Source organism: Cylas formicarius, unplaced genomic scaffold, assembly GCF_029955315.1.
Source record: "Cylas formicarius isolate icCylForm1 unplaced genomic scaffold, icCylForm1.1 PGA_scaffold_12__32_contigs__length_19106922, whole genome shotgun sequence".
Classification (NCBI taxonomy): domain Eukaryota; kingdom Metazoa; phylum Arthropoda; class Insecta; order Coleoptera; family Brentidae; genus Cylas; species Cylas formicarius.
Window position 1 is genome coordinate 16602701 of NW_026844225.1, and position 24488 is coordinate 16627188.

General features: G+C 35.3%; 1 protein-coding gene across 6 annotated transcripts in view; it reads left to right on the forward strand.

Moving 5' to 3' along the window:
- LOC132695848 (protein grainyhead) overlaps positions 1–24488 on the forward strand; it is a 101891-nt gene that overhangs the window by 73077 nt on the left and 4326 nt on the right. For 5 of the 6 annotated variants that reach the window (XM_060660376.1, XM_060660374.1, XM_060660379.1 and 2 more), the window contains exons 3-11: positions 10968–11255; positions 16345–16657; positions 16979–17707; positions 19213–19388; positions 20265–20427; positions 21838–21949; positions 23314–23408; positions 23468–23623; positions 23678–23857. In XM_060660376.1, the coding sequence (XP_060516359.1) occupies positions 10968–11255; positions 16345–16657; positions 16979–17707; positions 19213–19388; positions 20265–20427; positions 21838–21949; positions 23314–23408; positions 23468–23623; positions 23678–23857 (2212 nt within the window). The remainder of the gene's footprint in view (positions 1–10967; positions 11256–16344; positions 16658–16978; positions 17708–19212; positions 19389–20264; positions 20428–21837; positions 21950–23313; positions 23409–23467; positions 23624–23677; positions 23858–24488) is intronic. The other variant, XM_060660380.1, reaches the window with a different exon arrangement.

A 24488-nucleotide genomic window follows, 5' to 3' on the forward strand; every position in this document is an offset into this window, starting at 1 on the left:
TTGCAAGTATTATTCAAAGTTTTACTGTTCTGGATGCCTATAAAACACACAGCACACATTCCTAATTTGAAGTAACTTCATTTCAATCAACTTACCTTTCTGAAATACAAGGTTCAGCAATGGAAGTCGGTTTTTTTCTATTTTATACTGCCCTTTTGATAGTTTCAATTGACCGTAGCTTTTCTCTCAGTGTAGTTTTATTATTTACTTTTAGGCTTCCAGAGTACACCAGTTGTTTGAATAAAAATTTGAGGATGCAATTCTCCAAAAAAAAAAAAAATGTTTGCCTTGGTTAGTTTTCTAACATTTTCCACCATTTCATCCATCCAAATTTCATTCTTAAAGGTGATAATAACATTTTTGTTTATTCGTACATAACATTTGTATTGTACTAGAAAAACCTCTCGATAACGATTTCATTCCGAATAAAACTAAAAAATTTATGACCATTTGAAATTCGCCAACGTGAAGTGTAATTGTTTGTTGATTTTGCACGGGCCTTTTGAAGATGCCTAGAAAAAACAAAAGAAAATTGAATGGAATCAAACCTTTTAAACCAATTGAAAAATTCTTTAGCAGAGTGGTTTAATAAGTTTCACTCGCTTGTTTAGAGTCCAAAAGGCTCCCGGAACTTGTCACGTAACGCCAGACATCATTTTTCAAAACTTCTCATTTTTATTTAGAGATTTTGAACAAACATAAATTAATTTTTATAAAATGCGATACATAGATTATTTTTTAATGGCAGATACAATGTACTGGTTCGTTGCACCTTAGAAGAGATTTCCTTGACATTCCGAAATCGTTTGGCACTTTGTCATGCAAATTGCAAAGCGATTTTAGGAATTACCTTCGGCAAAAATAACGATACTAAATCACGACGAACCGTTAAGATGTGATATAGTGGTCTGACCGCGACGTATCGAGCAACTTTTGGCGAAATTTCCGACGCTATATCAAATGCTAAACTGCCAACCGGTAATACAGGTTACTATAAAAAGGACTGCTGCAGATTTGATAACAATATATCGCTTTCAGAGCGCTGTATAAGGATGTTTGATTTCGTTCCGGAACCGGTATTTTTTTATGTTATTAATTCGATACGGTCTATTATATTTGCTGTTCACTTTGTTCATTAAATTATTGTCCATTCCTCTTATTCTTCTGCTTGAGACGAAAGTCCTTGCCCTCTTCATAATTTTAACGAATTAACAAAACTACTGGCGGACATTTTTTAAGAGTGTATATATAGATAGATATAGATAATATTCGGTCTCTCGAAAACAAATAACGTAATTCCTTTAAATATCTTTTCGATCGCAATTTCGATTTTTTTCAAAATATTCCAATTTTTTTATAAGTGACATATATAACAATTGATGACATTTGACTTTGCTTTAATATATTACTTATTTAAAATAAACATAATTTGTCAGCGAATATTTTATGTCGATTGGAATGACATGCAAAGCAGGTAGGAATGTTTTTTATTAGGAAATATATTGGATAATTAAATTTTGTTAGTTTAAAATTGAATGATATATTTTGTTAGGACTTTTAGAATCGGTAATTCACTTCTTGAAGATGATTAAATATAAGTTTGGTGCTGTCACAATGTGTATGAAGATCTGTGTTATTTTTTTGTCATACTTATGTCTGTTGATTTTATTTCTTAAATACTGACTTGTTTTTCCTATATACATACATACAGTTAGAGCATGGAATTTAATTTACTACATTACTTCTTTTCTCAAATGGAATTTTTGCTTTGGGTTTATATTCCTCTCGATGAATTTTCAGTGGCTTTAGATTTTACTCTAAAATCCACATTTTTTCAATACAAAAATATATTCTATAAACAAGTCGAAGGTTGTGTAATTTTTATGTCAATTTCATGTATAGTAGCACAGCCGTTTATGGAGTATCTAGAAGGAAACGTTAATAAAAGCATTCAATTCAATTTACCTTTTTTTATCGATATGTCGACATCATAACTGCAGTTCCAAAAAGAAGAATAGACAGTAATAAATTCCTTCAATAGTTTCCACAAAAAATTGCAAATCGCGCTTGAAATTGAGAATCAAAATACTATTAATTTTTCGACTTAACCCTACATCACATACAAAATGAAATAAGAACAAGTTGGTATACTAAGAAAACAAAATAATCACGTTATCTAATTTTTAAATCTAATCATCTCCTAGCCCAAAAAAATCAGTCATAATAGGTCTCGCAGACAGAGTAATAATGTTATCCGATCCAGAATATAGACCAGAAGCAATTAAAATCGCAAAACGCGCATTTCTAAAGGATAATTATCCCAAAAACTTAATTAATAATATCTTTAGTAAACGTACCAACAAATTTTCTAATAACGTAAGCAAAAACCAACATGAAAATCCTCAGAAATATATATCGCTACCGTATATACCTGGGTTGTAAGAAAAACTCCAAACCACTTTCAAGAATACAAAATTCAAATAGGATACAAAAATTATAATTTGCAAAAAACATAGCAAAAATTCGAGTCTAAAAAAGAAGTAATGTTGTATATGCTCTGCGACAGTGTAAATATAAGACATTATTTAAAAAAAAAAACAACGGACATAAGTATGACAAAACAAAGAACCTAACACCAAAAAGAGGGAACTGAAAATATATAGAAGTCCAAAAAAACAATTAATTATCGATTCTAAAGGCCTTAACAAAATACATCATTCAATTTGAAACTAACAAAAGTCAATAGTCTAATACATTTCCTAATAAAAAACATCAGTAGCTGCTTTGCATGCGATTCCAATCCGCATGAAAAAATCACAAATTATGTTTATTTTAAATATGTAATATATTAACGCAGCGTCAAATGTCATCAATTGTTATATATGTCACTTTTACAAAATTAGCATATATTAAAAAGGTCGAAATTACGATCGATATTTAAAAGAATTACGTTATTTGCTTTCGATAGGCCGAATATCCAAGAGAAATTGAAGAAAATATACACAAGACGGTCCGAGAAACTACACCTATTAAAAATTCACAGATATGCATATATATATAGCTAAATACCCAATAGGCGATTGCATTGTTGAGCTTTTATGACAAGTAGACCTATTATTTTGTACAATTTGTTACGCAACACATTCTCTTAATGTTATTCGCCTGTATCGGCTATTTCGTAATTAAACTGTAATTTTATTAAATCGATACGATTGTTCTATGATCGATCTCCCGTTTTGCGGTTTTGTGCCGCGTCGACTTTTTTTCTTTCATTTTAATATCGCTAAACGCGTTCATTCGTCAAACGTATGCAATTACACTAAAAGAAAAATGGCGGCTGGTTATTCGTCGTTTTCGTATAACACAGTCAATTACCCTTCCGAATTAGATTATTTAGCAACATTCGAGAGGCCCCGTTTATAATTATCGGTTCCGACGCAATGTCTTGCGTCAAATATTAATTAAATTTCCCCATTTATCTAACCGAATGGTCATAAACGATCTAAATTTTAATTATTTCTTAGTCTTTATCAATATTTCTTCGGATGCTTATTTATTTATTACTCCGTATATAGCTCGCAGCGGAATAATAATTACACGGTATACATTTAGATGGTCGATATCGGATATTTTCAAACACAGTTATAATGTTGTGATGCGCCCAGTTCCCACAGATATGCTAATTCATGTTAGACAAAACCGTGTGCTTTATTTATAGTGGTAAATTAATGCTAAACCCCGCTAATTGTTTAAATGTCCCGTCTGGGTGCGCTTAATTTATTTATTTATTGCCAAGGTGAAAGAAATGTTTAATCAACTGCGAACAATTAGTGCGATACATACGTATAGGTACGCAAAAAAAAATTAAAATGCCTGGTTGGAGTTAAATTTGTAAAAATAATCGCCGCACACCTAACACAAAAAGTGAGTTTGGTTTGCTCATGAAATAATATAAATTCATGGTATTTAACGTAACGGAAATATGGCTAAAGGAGGGTGCAAAAACCTATAAAACGTTTTACTACTGTGATCTTTTTTTATTGTCTGATGTATTCACTACCTGTGAGTTAAGTACATCTTATTGTTAAGCAAAAGTGCCTCCGACTCCGATGCGATGGGAAGTGGAAATAATAAATATAAAGTGTAGCCTTAGGTGAGGTTTGTCGTACCCCTTGCCAGATAAGGAAGTTCATCAAATAAATTTCTCGGAACAAAATCGGGCGTAGCCAAATTCGAGTGAAACAGAGGCAGCAGCGAAGTTATAATTGCACCGTTCAACCGAAGTGTATATCTGAAATACCCGGGAATATCTCAATATTTTAAAATCTTGTGCGATCTACGTGTGCGGTTGATTTTGCTCTATAACACGACTTAAACATGCGCATAGAATGTTTCAACGTACGGCAACGCATAATTTCCACAGCGATGCATGTTGGACATATTAATAGTTGCTTTTAAGGCAGCGATTATTAATTTATACAATTATTATTTCAGTAACATATATTATGTCGTCATTAAAATTGCACTTTTTTCATTATCAATAAATCAACGACAGAATGCATTATATATTGGTTACATTCCGTGGTTTTTACGTCGGTATTCGAACAAAACTTGATTGATTTTTAAATTACTTAATAGAATAAAAATAAAAATAATCTATTGATATAGTTTTCGCCGAAAATGGGAACGGCACGTATTTGATTACGGGAAAATGAAATCTCTGTTGCTACCGTTTTATTTGCATAAACCGTAATTATAGACAAGCTACAATTACGCCAAGCTTTATTATTTTTCCGTTTAATTAAAACCATAGGTTACAATAAAGGTAATTGACATATAGCCTTCTACAAGTAACCGACCTAATAATAACAATAATAATTAATAAATTAAGCGGGTGTTTACAATGGCACCGTTAAAATAAAACTTCTTACACATTCGTTGTATGGCTTGGATTTATACGTTACGCATGTTTATAACGCCATTATACCTGTATTCCAAACGTTATTCGCTAAATGCTATAAAATATTGTGGATATAGTGTTTCGTGACCAAAATGTAGCCATTTATCAAATAAGAATTTTATAGAAGAAAAAATGAAATAGGTATAGCCAAAGCTGCTCCTACGACGACGGCCGATTATAAATTTTCTACCTGAATTTTTATACCGCAGTAATATACCGTGCAAAGTGACACTTTTTATCGTTTTTTTTTCATTTCTTCTCCGTTTGCCGTAACCGCGTCACTGGGTAAAATTTATGAAAGGGAGGATTTGAATTGCAAAGCGTATGCATACCATTCTGCATCGCCGAAAATTTTTTCGGGTTGTCTTTCGAAATTTGATCACCTTTAAGCACGACTTGTCGCGCGCAAACGTCGCAATTCGTAAAACGTTTTTACAATTTAGATCTCCTCAAACCTTCCTCCTCGCGAGATTTTGCTCAAAATCTTTTTGTGGCAACCGCCTATGCTGTGTACTCGCCACTAATATAATAGGAGCACTTGTGTTAATGTTTTTCCGCATCCCACTTAGAGGTATTGAACCATCCAAAAACCGTGTACGAACCAACAGCCAGTAGTGGTGTCAACATTTAATGTGTTCAACAAGATGAAACGGCCAAATACAAAGTATCAGACACGTCGTGTATGAGCAACAATAAAAGGGTTACGTTTTCTCCCAGTGCGCATCGGAAAAGGTGCATACGTGGATCCTCCGGCATTGTGTTTGTGCACTGCCAGGCAGGTAACTTTTCGGGATGCTGTTCGCGTAGGGAAACATTTTCCCTTCAACAGCCTTTAATATATCAATCATTTTATGTACGCATATCAGTATCACTCTGCGGCACTTTTTGAAATTTTGATGACTTAATGACAAGCAGGTACATGAAGGTTGTAAAAACGTCCGCAAATTATCTCATATAACTGGATAAAAGTTTTTATATTCCACTATTGGCGCGTTCTAATTGGTTTCACACCCTAACGGGAGGTTTTGGTCCGTACGCTAATTGATTATGGGCGAAACTGTTTTGCTCATCGGCATTAGGAAAAAAAAATTGTCAACACTTATTTTCCACAGTTATTTTCAAATGCGCTTGCGGTAAATATAAGCTTCCGCATTTAATTGTTTGCGAAGAATGCCATTATGCGACCGTTAAGTTGGAATGCGCGTACCCAAAAATCAATACGTAATCGATAACTGTTTTAAAAGCAGTTGAGTTCAATAACGTACTTTAAGGGAAATCGCCATCGCGCCTCTATCGCTTTTAAATCGTATTTTTTAACGTCCAGTATAAATCGATCGGACGTTTTAACCGTTACTTTTTTTTACGACGAAGTATCTTTATCTTAATGATAGCCGGATGTTTCATTCCAATTCTCACCAGCTTAAAATGCTTCAAAACGATTAACGATCAAGAAAGATAATATTTCAGTTTAAATATTTAAAGGCCTCATATACCAACTTACTTTAATTATAAAGACAGATTTTTTATCGGGATAAGCATTTTCCTGTGCCATACGCAAGGTCCATCAATAATCTGCTATAATTCATACATAATACATCGGGACGGTAATTTTATGTCATATTAATTACCAATAATGGTTAAATTATTCAAAAATTCTTTTAAAAATTGCTCGTGGGCATCGTAATCTCGAACTATCATGTTAACAAAGACGATGGTAAAAAATCAAATGCTAAATCTTTTCAGAAATTTGCATAACGTTTATTTTTGTAAAAAGAAATCTGTGGGGCCTGTAATATAGCGTTAAAGCTTTAAAAGCGACCTGCTGAGTTCGCAAATTGCTAAAATTGCTGCCATATACTAACCGTTTCCGTCAATGTTTTTTCAAATTATGTACGTTAATCTTAACAATCACGTGCGCCAGCGTCAGCGGGGAATGTTGACATTAAAAGCCTGTTAATGTTATACCCGGAAAATCCACAAAATTTAAATGGCACCAATTGAATATTTTAAGCAGGCAACAAAAGCGACAACGCCTTAAACAAAGATTCGGTTCGTATTTATCAAAATTAACATATTTATGAAAATCGATTTGGGCAGCTATTAATACCGTTTGACATTTAAATAGTAAAATAGATCCTTTCGGAATATCTTTATATATTGGCGAAAGTTGTTCGTAAAATGACAAATAGCGTCACTACTCATATAGGAATATAAATCCACGTTTAAGATATCGTTACCACGCCCTTATTAATTAATAGAAAAATTATTACGTCACACTATGGCTCCCGTGTCCGCGACGCTCGATAAAATAACGAGCGTTACAATAAATATATGCCATACATCATTTTTATTGCTGACAAAATCGTAGTTTATGGGCGGCTACGTTTTTGTTTTTCTGGTACTTTCAAATGTACTTACCACCGTTCAAAAGATTTACGCTTGTTTATAAATTACAGCTTATACTTAGTCCAGGGCGATTAAATTGATTGCACGCGACGTTTTAACCTCAATTTTAAAAATTTAAAAATTTTTGACAATCGGCTTCTGTAACGCATTATGCGGCAATAATTGCATATTATTGTGCTGGCTCTCTTGGATCAGGAATAAATTTCTCGCTTTTTATGTCGAACTGTAAGTAAGTGTATGACAAAAAATCTCAAATCTGCACAAATGAAGGTATCGTGTGAACACAGTGAAGGGGTTGAAATCGTACGTCGGGAAAAGGCATTAGCTTTCATCAATCAACGTCGAAAGTGAAGATCTTTAAACACACAATTCATTTAGGGCTCACGTATTCACTTTTAAAGTTTTAATCGCACGCAATTTATTTTCCTTCTTAGTGTGTGAATATAAATGGCGGTAATTTTTCCTGGGCGTCAAACGTTTCTTGTTCGATTGCATTATACGATGCGGAGAGTCGGTTTAAAATCTGCATATATAAAAATGATCGTATAATTTTGACATGTGGGTCAGGTTTCGGCGAAAATTTTATTAGACGCAATAAAACGCGATTATTACATTTTGCGAAATGAAATTGGCAATTTCGCCAACAAAACATGTGAAATTGTTTCGCAAAAATATATGATGTTAAAAAATTATAACGTTAGCCAATATATGACGCACAACCGACCTGTTTTTTTCTGGATATGTTCGCCTTTTCTTCAAAATGCAAAGTCTCACCCCATTATCCCAAATATTACCTAAACAAACAACTTAAAAATTGAAACAAATCACAACTTCTATGCTCAAAAATAATTTTAGTTACAGTTTGAAAAAACGTCCTGTCGCGAATCTCGGGGTAATTTTAAACCCAGAATTATTGTTTCAGAAGCAATTAATCATTTGTTCGTGGCATCTCCAGTAGCAAGCGCATAATAATTAATTATAACTTTGTTTATATATATATATATATATACATTTTTTTGTAACATGTCTACTTTTTCCTCATTGCTAAATTGCACCATTTCCACATAATAATTCTTAGTTTTTTTTAAACCGAACAAATTTGGATATTTCTTGTGACAAAATGTGACAATTTTTTGACACAGCAATAACAACTTAGGTTTGTAATTGCACTTAAAACAACTGCGATAACAATGGTTGCCATAGTAACTAACATTCATGGCATACTTGTAAAAATAAGCGTTAATCACATTTTTTATTAATCAAGAAATGTTTACTTTAAATCTGTATAACTTAGAAACGGGTAAAGTAAATAAGTTTAAGTAAATAACAAAAAAGTTTTTAAATAAAATGTACTTTTTTATGCGCGTATTTCCAAAGTCTCTGCAATCGAATAATTTTTCGACGCGTCGCGACGCCCAGCTCTTTGCAGGCGTCGAATTTTTTAAACTTTAGGAAATATCTACTTCACCCCACACTTTGACTACTTTTTACATAAATTAAATATTTCTTTTCGTTTTGGAGTTATTGGCGTGCGGAGTTTTAAGTGAAAAACCCTGTATATATATATATATATATATATATATATATATATATATATATATATATATATATATATATATATATATATATATATATGATGACACTATATTCCGGGATATCATCCGTTCGCTCGTTGAACTCCGACTGGAATCCTGCATCCGACTGGAATCCTGCAAATCTTGCATCCGACTGGAATCCTGCAGACGTTTCGCCAAAATCTCACTTGGCATCTTCGATGCTCGCGCTCCGAAAACACTTCGAACACTCGGAGCGCGAGCATCGAAGATGCCAAGTGAGATTTTGGCGAAACGTCTGCAGGATTCCAGTCGGATGCAAGATTTGCAGGATTCCAGTCGGATGCAGGATTCCAGTCGGAGTTCAACGAGCGAACGGATGATATCCCGGAATATAGTGTCATCACATTTTTCCATCCGTGAATCAATACGTGAGAATATATATATATATATATATATATATATATATATATATATATATATATATATATATATATATATATATATATATATATATATATATATATATATATTATAACTAATGTTTGCCCTGTAAATTGTAATGTTTGTACATTACGTTGCGCACCGAAATAAACAAATAAATAAATAAACAAAAAGGTGTCGTCGAATAACTGATTAGCCATCTTAAGACATATAAATATTTATTATAATTTCCTCGGCTAGAACGCGGAGCAATTTCAAGCAGAACTTGCTGAGTGTTCGATGCCCGAGTGGTCGCAGTCGCGACAAACAAGTTTGTAACAATTTTGCTCGTTTCATAAACATAGGAGACGTTGTTAAATGTCAATATATTTTATTATAATTTGCAATTTGCAGACAAGCGCAATGCGAGCGAATATAATCAAACGGCATTATAACTTTACAATATAATTATTACATCAAATAGTTCACTAAGCATATTTCAAGAGTAGCCGAGAGAAGTTTTGAATGAATCTAATAAACGGGTTTGACTACACCGACTGAATGAACGAAGCAGGTTTCGTGTATTTATACTTGAAAAGGCATATTTTAAACACGACTTAAGTGGAGACGCCAATTTTACGGAACTGTTGGTACTGTTATTTTTTTTTTTATTTCCGTTGCTCGTTTTGCACAATTTGGAGCGGTTAATGTTTATGTTCTGGATGACTATATTATTAGTAACCAAAGAGTAACAAAATCTGCAAACCAGTCGATGGAAAGCTGTTCGATATTATTTAAACATCGATTTCCAAAGTTAGATTCTTGGCGACGACGTAAAAAGCCCGGGCATGCCTTTTTATTTACGTTACCAATTAAAAAGCCCATTTCTATCGGCGTTTTAATCCGTCTTAAAAACTATTTAATTGTATCTAATTAATTTTACCAAACACAAACACGTACCCGCGTTCCGATTTAAAATGAAGCGTAAAAAAATTAATTCTAAAGCGTCCGCAAGTAAGATGATATTTTAAAAGTGGTTTTCTCTGTTGAAAATCTCGATATGTCTTTTGCTCAAGACGTGTCTCGAATATATTTACATTTAACGTTCCTCCTCACTGTTGCTCACTTACTACAAATCATTGGCCATTATGTATAGAAACGGAAAATCTTCCCCGTTCCTTATGATTAATTGCCGATGATAAATTCGGACTTTACTAGTATTTAAATTATTTATGAGAAATTGCTTAGATTATGTAACCATATGTATTTGCAACTGTCGCTGACAAGCTAAAAAAAATTCAACTATTGCTTGAATTAAATCATTCTTCTCGATTTGAAATATTCACTTAAAATTGCAGATGGAAAAAATGTCGCTAGATTTTCATTCATTTTTCTTTATCTAAACCAAGGAAGAGTCGAAAATTGGTATTGATGTCCCTACCTTTATAGCATCAAACGCTAATTGGAAAAAATATTTGCAAGATTATCGTGTCGATAGGTGGCACTAGGTGGAGCATACACCGATTTGACGTGGACAATAATTAGTACTAAAATTAAAATAAAGAGGCCGACATTTATTGCCTTAGCGCTTCAATGGCAACACTAACCGGCCGATATTATTCCAGAAAACGAAAAGACCACATAGATACATCTTCGTCGCAGACAAGCAACGGAGATTTGCCAGTGGTGGGTCAGCGTGGTATGGCCGAATTGCCTGAGGGGGCGACGCCTCCAGAGGATCAACAGACTTGGAGAGCGTATTACGAGCATCCCTTAACCGCCGCCACCACTGCGATGCTTAACATAGGCGGAGGCGCTGAAGACCAGACCGCCACCATGGGCCTTATCTATGAATATTACAAATTGCCATCTTTGCCGGCCGATAGCAAGGATAAGTTGGCCGACATTTGGCCGTAAGTATTCGATGCATGCGTATTATTTACTTTAACATCAATACCAATAGCCTTTAGTGAAAAATCTGGTGACATTTATATAATGTTGGGGTGGATCCGATTACATATTCGAATAAATTTGAGGTTAAATCGGTATTTTACTGAAAGGATTTTGCAAAACTGAACCGATACGGTATTATATTCGAAGCCCATCGCAAAAGGTCCGCAGGAACATAAAGATGAAGAGTACTATAGGTGCGCTGACTACGCCCGAGTTAGGCATTGAAAATACAAAAATAAATCCGTACAAATTATGCAAACCGTCTTTGATTCAGAAGCCGCTATTCAGAAGGATTTTTTTTAAGTTAAGCCTATTGTGCTCGACGTAAAATATAGTGCAGCGATACAGGCCGAATGACTATAAATTTGTGAACGCGACGTTTTTATTCTAAAAAAGATTCGCATATATTTTATGCTTATTTTTATCCAAACCATCGTCGGTTCGCTCCGTCTTAATTCATATAAATTTTTACAATTTTTCAAGCTACCGGAACGGCGTGGGAGGATTTATTAGATTGACCCTCAATATAAACTTTGTATCCCATTGTAAAAACCATTGATGTTTTTTTCTTTCGTTTTTTTTTGCATTTTCCTTTATTATTTTAATTTGCTTCATATTGTGATATTGTGAAATAATAAAAAACACTTGAGCATCTTTAGCCTGATTTTATAATTACATAACAGCAGAGGATTTTTTTTATATATGTTATGGTAGGCTTCTGAATTTTTCCGACTAATTAAAATCGTACCGACCGCATTCGAGCGACTTTTCCGCTTCATCATTTGAATTTGTTTTGGATGGGGTAACGTAATCCTGGCCCTAAGGCCGTCGGAAAAAAAATATTTAACGAAACACCTTTACAACTCCGGCGATAAATCAAAATAACTCAAAAGGCCGTGATGGTAGAATTTAAATCTCTGTTTATGAATTACCTACTTCCCAAAGGGGCGTATAGGTATACGGGTCGCTTCCGTATTCGTACGCGCTCATCTCTCTGGCTTCTCACTACAATATCCTACATATGTAATTTTAATCCCTATTATTAAAATACTTATCTCGAATCTGCATAGTAACTCGATACCGATAGTATCAAGTGAAAACCCTTACAAATTATATAGAGACCCCCCCAAACGTGAGATTTATACATGCGTGAGTAACGTTTGTTGGTTTAACATTAAAATATTTATTTCAAACGGCGTAAGGCAGTGGTGTAGCTCGATCGGTAAAGTCGCATTTCCCGAGAACTTTAGATGAAATTTGGCTACTTTATAACATACAACGAAAAACAAACATATATACCATAAAAAACATTATGCTAATGCTTTTGGTAATTAATTTTGCCCAAAATGGTTCACTTAATGTGCCCCTATTGTTAAATAATGTTATTGTAATATTGTACCCTGAGTGCCTTGAATTTAGAATAAAATTGATGTTAATTGTTAATACCTAGGCTTTATCGATCAATCAATTAATACATAAACTTTTATTAAAACGTTAATCCAAATGTTAATAAGAAAAAAAGGTCAAATGTTATTATTATTTTATGAATCTGTAACATATTCGGGGTACTCAAACTTGAAAAGATTTGGGCATAATAATCCTGACCAACCTATTGCGATTAGTAGGAAAAAAGTAATTTTGCTAAAATGCTATTTGATTGCAGTCGTGAAATTTATTCCTTATTACCGATGTTGATGTACCTTGGGGAATATATACAGATATACAACTACGTTGGTTGTTCGTAGTGACTTAAGGAGAGAGATGAGTTGAAACCTAAAAATTGGGACGCTCGGTGGGGTAGTGAAACATATTATCAATCACTTGGCACATTGGCGTCATGTTTTGTTAGATGGATCCATGTTTGGTTCACCAATACATATTAGGGTGGTTATGATATATATAAGTTTCATTAAATAATCGCTGATGATACCATAATTTTTTTTGTTTTATGATGTTCTCAAGATGGCAGCTAATTCTCAGTTGCCCGATAGAGACTATAATTACTACAATTTTTACATTAATACACTGACCCTGAGTAATATTTACGAGTTAAGAAAAATAAATTCGGAAATTTTGAATAACTGAACAATTGAAAAATTAAAAAATATTTTAAGTAAATGTTGGGTTGGAAGAGCTTTCACTACGCCAATGGATGTACAGTTACTCCGTCTACGGCGATATTTCGATATTATTAAATTTATTGACCGGAAAGGGGCAAAATGGAAATACACAACACGGCGAGTTCTAGAGATGAATCGTTCGAATGTATTCAGAAGTTGAAGTGACGAATGTGCGAAATAATTCTATAACGGATATGAGTAGTCCCGCAGATTTGTGCGAGGTGTGGGTTTCTCATAAGATTAAGGAGCCGTGTTTACGGCTTTAATGGTTTAGCCTTCTCAAGCAGCTTCCGCAGATATAGAATAATGACGTTATATCCGAAAGAAATTCGTCAATATAACAGCAAGTCTTGGAAAATTCTTGCCTCCCATTATACGATTGAGTAAAAATGCAACGGGAAGCATTGGACATATAAAACCACGTTCAATCGCCGAAATACAGGAAGGTACAGTTTTTTCTTACTCTCTTTGGATATAATCACCTCATTGGATATAGTCTATAGAGGTAACAAACCCGTTAAGTTATGAGGCGGGTTAAGTTTGACTTAAACACAACCAAACCGTAATCGATTTCGAATATCGATTTTTAAGAGGGTATGCGTGCTTGTGGGCGCCGCCAGTTTAAATCTCGCGTGACGTTGTAATATTATTTTTACCTGGTCGCAGTTAACTCTCTATATCAAGATGGAAGTTATTTATGGATCATTAAACTTATCGACTTCTGATATACACGTACCTTCAATCTTTTTCTCCCCAATTCGCGGTCGCATTTTTCATTTCTAGAATTCGACGTAAAATATCGAGCCGCACGAATTGATTTATCGATTGTATGTACCACTCTCCTCCGCTCCACGTTACCCCCTTTATCAATAAATAAACGTCTGGTATCGACATCGGAAGCCGTTCAAGCTACGATGCGCAGTATTCGAGTTGAGTTAAAGTATATTTGGTCGGGTAGTATAAGTAGCAGAAGCGACTTGTTTGACTTTATCTGGCGTTAGAATCTAACATAGACTGGTTCGTCGGTTGGTGCCCAATCGTGATTATTACGACCTGAACACTGGGTCACCTTCACAATGCCGCGCGATTCACGCGCCATTCTGCACGAACACGTGAGGTTATAATAACTTTTTTCGCCGTCTGTAGTCACACACCCTCGCCTCTATGTACACTGAGAAATATATCAGCAATTATTTGATTTACTCTAAGGCTAAAAAGGGAGGAAATCTAATTGATCTAAATTGATTGTCATGCTATAGTCCTTTCCGGATAGTTCATTTTTTCTTCTTTGAAGTTATAAGTTAGGATTGTTTTTGTTTCATTATTTCTAACAAGGTTTGATTCGTTCAAATAACTGTATAATGTTTGCTATATTTTATTATTCGCAAAGTCCAGAAAATTCGAGACTATCCTTACATAAAACTCTAAAGTACATCTAGCGAATTTATGATTGACATTTATAACATGATGATCCAATAAATCAATGTGCTCTTATAGAAAATTTAATGTCACGCTGCTTTAAGGCACGTCTTTAAATCAACGATTCCGCATTTCTTCGAACTGTTAAAACTATTCTATTCTAGTTTTATAGGTGTTATTGAAATTGAAAAATATATTTTATTTTCAAATGAAAAGCACAACATATCTAGCCATACAACGCCATGTTGTTTAACAGTTGTTTAATCGATATTCGAAATCGATTACGGTTTGGTTGTGTTTAACAGATTTTTTTTAATATCTATGAATAATATCACAAAATTGCTTTCGAATAGTGATTCAATAGTTTCAGTTCTATGGGTAATTAATATACATGGTAATATTTGTTTTTTTAGGCTAATCGCAATTATTTCGAAAGAGTTACTACTTACTAAAAGTAACAATGTTATTTATTAATATTATTATCTTTTAGAATTTTAAATAACGTACAGGGTGTCCCTTTTAAGAATCTAAAAACTGTAAATTATGGGAAAAAATTATGTACCTGGATAAATCTAACGTACGGGGCTTCCGCAAATGGAAAGATTAGCATGGGAAAGTAAAAATAAGCAGAAGAAAACAATTAATTTAAGAATAAATGAATCTACAGTGTCTCATTTGAAGTTTTGATCATTTTTTTGCCATGCCATGGAATAAATTTATTTGGTTAAATCTAAGGACTTTTGGAACTGCAACCAAAAATCTCGATCCTTTGCGATTTCAAATGGTAGCTAAGTGAACGTTTTAGTGATATATTTTATAGAAAAAAGTAAAATTATTAATATTTTGAAAAAGAGAATAATTTTTGTATATTACATCAGAATGTTTAATTTTAGACGCCGCTTTTGCAAACTGCAACCAAAAATCTAAGTTATAAGTTTAGTGATATATTCTATTGAAAAAAAAAAGCAAAATTATTAATATTTTGAAAACTCCACTGAATAATCAGAAGAAAACAGTGAATTACAGAATGGGGGGTTTTGGTAATTTTTGTATATTACATCAGAATCTTTCATTTTAAACGCCGCTTTTGCAAACTGCAACCAAAAATCTAAGTGAAAAGCTTAGTGATATATTTTATTAAAAAAAAAAACATTATTAATATTTTGAAAACCCCACTAGATGTGAGAGCAGAAATAATCAGAATAAAACAATGAATTTGTAAATGTTATTTCAGATAACGACGTTGTCACATGTTATTACTGTCTCGAAAACGACGAAATCGACATTTTGTCGCAAAGAATCTGTTTTCGAATATCTATAAGCCGTTAGCCTACCACCGGCCATCCGACCATCAATCACCCGGTATATAAATTCACGAGCCGTGCGGAAACCTTTGGCACGGAACAGATAGAAACGAAGCGTCCGGATATTAGCATAAACGATTATAATTGTTGAAACTCTAATAAGCCCCACCATTTGAGGCGCGAATGACGTAATATGTTTGTTACAGGCCGAGTTCCCAAGCCGGCGGTATCCTAACGTCGCAACTGAAAGCGACCAATGGATTAGTAAGTGGGGCGGGACTAGAATTGCCGACTCCGCCTCTGAGCACCGGCGGTCAATTGAGCTCGCAAGAGTTGCAAGGTTTATTTATTAACCAACACGTCGGGTACGCACAGCCCGCGGCTACAGCCGGGCAAAACTTGCAGATTGTCAAAAGGGAGCCCGAAGACTTGAGCCATCACCGGAAACTCGACTGTAGCTCGCCGAGTTCCGGTAGTTTAGACGGTTCGATAATTATATCGAAACAATCCCGACCGAAGGTGATTATACCGGTGATCGTTTTGTGATAAAATTGTGGTGACACGTTGTGCGTACCTACTATATAAATATGCGTATGCGGGATATCGTTCGTCGCGCATGCACGGGAATGAAAACGAAAACTGGGACATTCTCCGGCACACCCAAAAAATAATAATAATAATAATAATAATAATAAGCAAAACCGCCCTCGTTCGATGTAGTTTAGTGCATGTTTGTCGCCGCCTGCCGTAGTTGTTGGAAGTAGGTTTTATAGGGCCCACCTAGTGCAGCATGCGATTTCCACGATGTTATTGTATATAACGCTCCCTTGGTGGTTATAGGTCGTGTTGGTTTCCGCGGGCGGTGGTAACAACCAGCCCGGCGACCTGGTGGTGGACGTCAACTCCATCAAGGACGAGAGTCACCGTGGACTCAACTCGCCCCAACACGGATCTCGTTCGATTAACGGCACCCCTACTTCGACTCACAGCAGCCTTTTGGCAGACGGCTCCAACACGGGGCCCATCGAATTCATCTCCGCGGATGGACTCAAACCGGGGATGTATACCACGCAGATATTTGCCTCCATGAATAACGCGGGGCATCACGGGGGCAGCGGCACTCCGTCCCCGATACCGTACAGTGATCACGTCGCCCAATATACACAGAGCTCGATGGGGGGCGGAGGTGGTGGCGGTGGTGGTTCGATCGGTTCCGGCTCGGCCATATATTCCACGTCCGGCGGGCGGCCGAGTAATTCGGGTGCATTTTCCGTGTCTTCCGATCCGTATTATCGCGAATATTTCACCACCGTCGCGTCCGGTGCCGGCACCCCCGAACCGGTATATTCGAGTCAATTACGTCAAGGCCAAATCGCTTACGGCGAAGAGGCGGCCAGCGGGGGCGCGACCGCCAGTTTCGTGGAACGTTACGTACGTCAAGCGACTTACCACGGCAAGGGGGTGATCGCCGCCGCTACCGCCGCCGGTCTTACCGTCGATCTCCCTAGTCCGGACAGCGGTATCGGGACGGACGCCATTACGCCCCGCGATCAGAACACGCTGCAGCAGGTGAGCCCTAGAACACGACCTACACACGATAACGAGTCCTTCGGGTCGATATGTACGATTTTGAGACTCTGTTTGGTTTATTTGGGAGTGCCGGACGATTTTTTCGAAACATTCATCACACCCAATTTCGCTATAATTATAGGTGACGTGATGTTTGCTTTCAAAAAAGAAACGAACGACATTTTGTCAATAATTTATTGCAAATGGTTGTTCCTTAATATTAATGGAGCAGCAACAATAGCTAAACCGTCAAAAAATAAATTAATACATATTCGGAAATTTTTGTTTATTTTAATTAATTTAGATTTAATTAGTTTGTCGAATTGGCTTTCTTAGAAAGTCAATATTAATAAAAAATCTTTTTCAAAAATGCTCTAAAAAAATTATCATAAATTAATACGTACATATTCAGAAATATTTTAAGCCCTACTTGCATTAAAAGTATAATTTTGAGTTAATAAATATTTAATATTTTTTTGATAATTTTGCTTAATTATTATAATTAATTTAAATTTAATTAGTTTCTCTATTTGGTTTCCTTAGAAGGTCATTATTAATTAAGTTGCGACGATATAAAAGCATATCAGGACGAAATTTTCTTAAATTAATGAGTGAATCCTATTTGAATTTAAAAAGTAATCTCGCGATAGTATTGTTAACAAAATACGAACCTTTTTTATTAAAAATACTCTGAGAAAATTATCATTAATTAGTACATAAATATTCAGAATTTTTTTACGTTAATAAATATTTTATATGAATTTAAATATTTTTTTTCCATAATTTTGTTTAATTATCTTAATTAGTTTCTAGATTTGGTTTTCTTAGTCAATAATAATAAAGTTGCGACGATACAAAAAAAAATGTGAGCCATTTTTATCAAAAAATATTCTAAGGACATTTTCCTAAGCCTTATGTGCATCAAAAGTATAACTTTAGTGAAATAAATATTAAATGTTGTCTCGATTTGGTTTCTTCCAAAGTCAATACTAATAGAGTAGCGACAATGAGGATTTTTTGTCAAAAAATTTCGGAATTTAATTTCGGAAAACTTTTAAGCCCTATAGGTGCGTTGCAAGTATAATTTTACATAAAAATATATCTAATATGGTCGCGATAATTTTGTTTAACGTTTGTGTTAATTAATTAATTTAGCAACTTTAATTGTTTTCTTGAATAACGACAAAAAAAAACAAAATAATAACTTTTTTTTCAAAAGATACCCCTAGGATTTTTAAAAAAATCTGTAATAATTTTTGAATTTAATTAATCAATTACCTTTAATTGCTTTTTTCAAGGGGTGTCTTCCAAAACAAATTCGAGTCGCTTAAAATTTGTGTAATTTTATAGCTAAAACTTTGCAAGGGCATTCGCTGCAAACTTGAACTTGACTTTGGACTTTGGAGTGACGCGAAATATATTTTCTTTAAAAAGGTTATTTCTTTTTTATATCTGTGTTGCTTTGGGACCAGGTCGAGGTATTTAAAATACGCCGTCCTTTGCAGTCATTCGACTATACGGAACTGTGCCAAACCAATTCCACCCTCTTGGATCCCCTATCGCTGTCCCAAAGGAGTAATAGCAGCGCTCAATCTCCTGGTTCGCAACCGACGAGCCGAAGTAGACCGTGGCACGATTTCGGACGACAAAATGACGCCGACAAAATCCAAATCCCGAAAATGTGAGTACCATTACGAAATCGAGTGTGTGTGAGAAATTCGAGTACCAACGGAACCATAACGCATACCGTTCGGGGTGTCCTGGAGGTACCATTGCGAGAAGACACATGGGAACTTGTTTTAAGTGTTCTCGGAAGTAGCCTAAATTCCATCAAACGAACAAACGGACAGATATGGCGCGTATACGGTGACTTAAACTGGACAAACTTGATTCGGCTTGTGTTAACCTGATAGCAAGTACCTACCTTGTGTCATGACACGAGGAACAGTTGTAATAGTATGGGCCGCGGCTAGTTTGACTAGTTGGATGATTCACAAGCGTTGTTTTTTTTTAATTCGTTTTAGTGTCATGTGTCGTTATAAAGTTTGCGACCCGGTTCAAGAGGTCGCTTGCATTCTCATACACCTGACGTTTAACTGGAACTAGCTGTCGCAATCGTCATTTTCGCCGCTAAATCTACGGGGTGTTTCGAAAATTTGTCAACATAGGTCCAGGAATCTTACTTTCTTAGATTGGTTTGTTAAGTATTTATGTCGCATACCTCATGCCTGCTGACTTTCAACAGTTTCCTTCTTTTCAGAAGTAATTAACTAAGATTTTTATTTTTTCTCTCTGAGGCAAGATACGAAAACAACTAAAAAAAGTTTTGTTGTGTTGTGCTTCAAGAAAACCGATTAAAAATTATTTATCATGTTATACAAAAGAGTTTTTTAATAAATATTTAACAACGCGTAAGCTAGAATTTTCTTGGATGACGAATCACAAACCAAGCCTTTTGTGATGTTTTTTGAAACACCCTGTATATATGTACAACGACACTTGCAGTTGGACGCCGGCGCGTTAATTTTTTTTGAAATGCGAACCGTTCGTTTTTCAGATTTTCTCCTTACGGTTTCAAGTATCACTTAGAATCGCCGATATCCACATCGCAAAGGCGCGAAGACGATAGAATTACGTACATAAACAAAGGACAGTTTTACGGTATCACGTTAGAATATATTCCGGATCCGGATAAACAGCTCAAGTCACAGACCGTAAAGGTGAGCGATTTTGTTTGTTTTTTATTACTGGGGATTTAATTTTGTATTCCACAATGGTCCAACGTAATAATAATCGATATGCAAAATTCGCAATAGCGAAAATATATTTAAAATAGAAAAATGTCGAGGGTTAGTGTCGCGATCCAACGTTGATGTCTCCCGTTAAAGGCAACGGCAATTGGTGACACAGATGTAGCAATATCGCCGCAACATAAGTCGAAACCTGCGGATCGGATAGTAATGCGTAATTTTTTTGTGTCATCGCGTCGAACGGCGTAATTAAAAGAGAATTTTGCAGTTAATAAAATATATCCTTATTCGTCGTGAGGCGAGCGAAAAGAAAAAAAGATGCTTTTCTTTTATTCGCGTTTGAGGTGATCGGCATGTATGGGATATTCGTATTTTTATGAAATTATGAAGAATTAGTGGTAAAACATTTCGCATCAGATGCCAATTACCGGCCGAGAATCTGACTTATCGAAAAACTGGACTGTGTGACATTCGATTCCAGTTATGGTCATGCCGTAACGATCAGACTTACCATCCTATTACAAAATGCGGTAATTCTATTGAAGACAATTTACAATTATGTACCTACTCAGTCATTAAACGCTGACCAAGAATTGCCTCTAATTATACCAATTAATACGAAAGTTTATAGACGTTTCTTAATTAACATTAATAACATATAATGAAATGGCCCGCGATATCTTTCCCGTGTTATTGCTAAATAAACAGAATGCTTCTTAAGATTTGTTTTGTTTCTTGGGGTGTTTTTTCCCCACCGACTTTCTGTAATCAAATAAACAAGCGGTCGAAAACAATATAATATCAGCACTCGTTCTAAACCCCAATATCGCATCGTTATTACTGTGTTAAAACGATTGGTATTTTTTGAAAGTCGCGTATATTCCGAGACCAATTTGCATACGAACGATCCGATATAAGTGCATAACCTTGTATAAAATCCATTTCCAGCTAATATTGATAATAATCTTAATTTCACCTTAAGAAATGTCCAAATGTAATAAATATATAACTAGAATTCATCCAATCGCAGCGGTCGGCAATTTTTATTCTTTTTCGCATCGTCTTTAAAGCTCATTTGCTTATAGATATCGTCTCCTTTTTTTTCTTGCTACGTTAATTTCAGCGTTTGCGCATAACTGTGTAAACATTACATTGTTTGCGTCGTAGCGTTTGATGTTTTAACGAATATCTGCGATTTTTAGAGGTATCGCGCGAAATGGTAATGCAAACTTCAATGAGGATGTCGCGTAAAAAGGCAAACGAAAAAAAAAAGCTCTTCTCTTAATTACTTTTCGTACCGATTTGTAGAAATTTATTCGGATACGCAGATTTAGCCCCGCCGCTTTGTATTCTGTTTTAAAATAGAATTCGTTTTCGCAGAGTATTGTTATGCTGATGTTTAGAGAAGAGAAGAGTCCCGAAGACGAAATAAAGGCCTGGCAGTTCTGGCACGGTCGTCAGCATTCGGTAAAACAACGAATTTTAGACGCAGGTAGGACCCGTTTTCGTTTTGTTTTTGTTCGTTTCTTTCACGGTTCCACGCCCTACAGTTTCCTGCGCAAAGGACAAAAGCTTTCGTCTCGTTTTAACGCGTTCGCGCTCCAACTACAGTTAATCGATTCATTTAAGCGTCGAAAGGCGACGATTTTGGCGATTTTTAACAGCCCCGCCGTCGAAATTACATTGCCGTGACCCGCAAGGTCATCGAAATTTAACCAAACCACGTGTGTAATTAAAGTATATTAAAATAAACTTACGACATAAGAGAACGCGCCGGATTTAAATACAATGTGCCTTCCAATTACGATTTACAATAATTAATAACATTTTTCCATTCGCCACCTATAAATATTTAATATCGCCATTAGATATTTAAATTACTGTAATCGTATGTAGGGATATTATTTCGCTCAATGATCGCCTACGCGTAATCTCAAATTCGTTCGCAAAGCGTTTTCGATGTCCTTGTTTGGTCGCAAAAAGGACGGCAGTACAATTTTCTATAAATTCTTTCTCATTTCCTTGACTTGGATTTAAAAAAAAACAGTTTTGGTCAGTAGTGATTGTAACCACGGTTTTCAAATTTTTGATTATTGCAGCTCTCCATTGCGTGCTACAAATGGAGTTTTACTCGAGTAATTGAAAGAATTTCGCTTTATTTGTTTTGCCATTAGTAAACACTCGTTTATTAATTTACATCTAAATGATGTTCGTACATTCGTACCTAGCTAAAGTATAAGCAGGAATTTATCAGGCCTGGTTCTAAGTAAGCGCGGCGTATCTGTAATAATCATCTTCGTCTTTAAGAATAATATACGTATTACGTACAATTGTTATATTTAAAGTGGGTTTTGCGTTCGCCGTAATAAAGAAAACGGCGGCAATGCTACGCCGGCAACGTGGGTACCCAATATCTTTTAACATTTTCAGTTATAGAGAATTTCGAGTGTAGGCTGAGAGTGTAGCGTGGGCCTTATCGATACTATTTCGTTCTTCCAGATGTGTGGGGTTATTTATAAAATGACATTATTCATTTTACAAAATTTATGTCCATAAATTGTTACAGTTATGCCTACTACTACACGCGATGACAATGTACAATAAATTTTAGAAACAAATTACGCTGCTTTAAGAGCAAACGTTAGAAAGTTTATTGAATTCAGACATGAGCGTGTACGTTACAATACGCACACACAAGCGCTATGGTTCGTTATGTTTGTCCCGTTTCATTTTTTTAAATGTTATTAATCGATCAAATTGTTTCACGCTACTCGAAGGAATGTGAGTAAGAAAACTAAACCATTCGGATTTGTTACGTTTTCGAAGATTGGACGTTAATTAATATATCGATTTCAGACACAAAGAACAGCGTCGGCTTGGTGGGGTGTATAGAGGAAGTAGCTCATAACGCGATTGCGATCTACTGGAATCCCATGGAGAGCCCAGCTAAAGTAAGACACGTCACAAGATTCTCGCGCCTGTTTTAAACATTTTCGATTTTTGTTTTTAGATAAACATCGCCGTGCAGTGTTTGAGCACCGACTTCAGCAGCCAAAAAGGTGTGAAAGGTCTACCTCTTCACCTCCAAATAGATACGTACGAAGATCCTAGAGATACTAGCGTGTATCATCGGGGCTATTGCCAAATTAAAGTCTTCTGTGATAAGGTACGATCGACTAATCAATGTTGTGGACGATGTTTTTATTTTCGTTTTGCTTAGGGCGCCGAACGTAAGACAAGGGACGAAGAAAGGAGGGCGGCGAAACGTAAGATGACAGCGACAGGGCGGAAAAAGCTCGACGAGTTATACCACCCCATGTGCGAACGTTCCGAGTTTTATACCATGAGCGATCTTAATAAACCGCCTGTGTTATTCTCTCCAGCTGAAGACATTGATAAAGTAAGTGGTTAGATCTCGCTGCTAGGGCAATTTTACTTAAATTGTAACTAGAAAAAATGTTCCGTACTCTATTAAACTAGATTACCTAAATGATATTTTCAATGTTCCTATGGGTGATAAGAAACTGTGGGAGGACTGAACGAGGTCATTTGTTTAAGAAATTCTGTTATTTTTCAATTAATATCCGTTTTTTTATCATTTCTAGAATTATTTCGCGTTTACTGCTTACTTTTGTGTCAATTTTTATCTATATGGACTATTTTATAATTCCAATTTTACGTTTCTTTGGTCTATATTTGTAACCTTTCGTAATATAATTCGATAAAAACAATTATTATTGACAATTTAAAGTCCCTCGAGCTTAATTTTATTGATTTCGCGAGTTATCTAGATCCACAACTAGGACTTTGATTATTATTACTGTCCTGATAACGTAGTACTCTAAAAAGCTCACTGTAATAAAGCAGGACAATATTAGGTCGTATGAACGCAGCAATCACTTGATTCTAGAATATCTTTTCAATTTTACCTTCGGTCTTTGAAAAGCTGCCTGCAAAATTGTGTCACGACTGGAATGCTGTGGAATTCATTCGTTTAAGAAGATCCGTCGTTCTAAATAAAACCTTTGTTC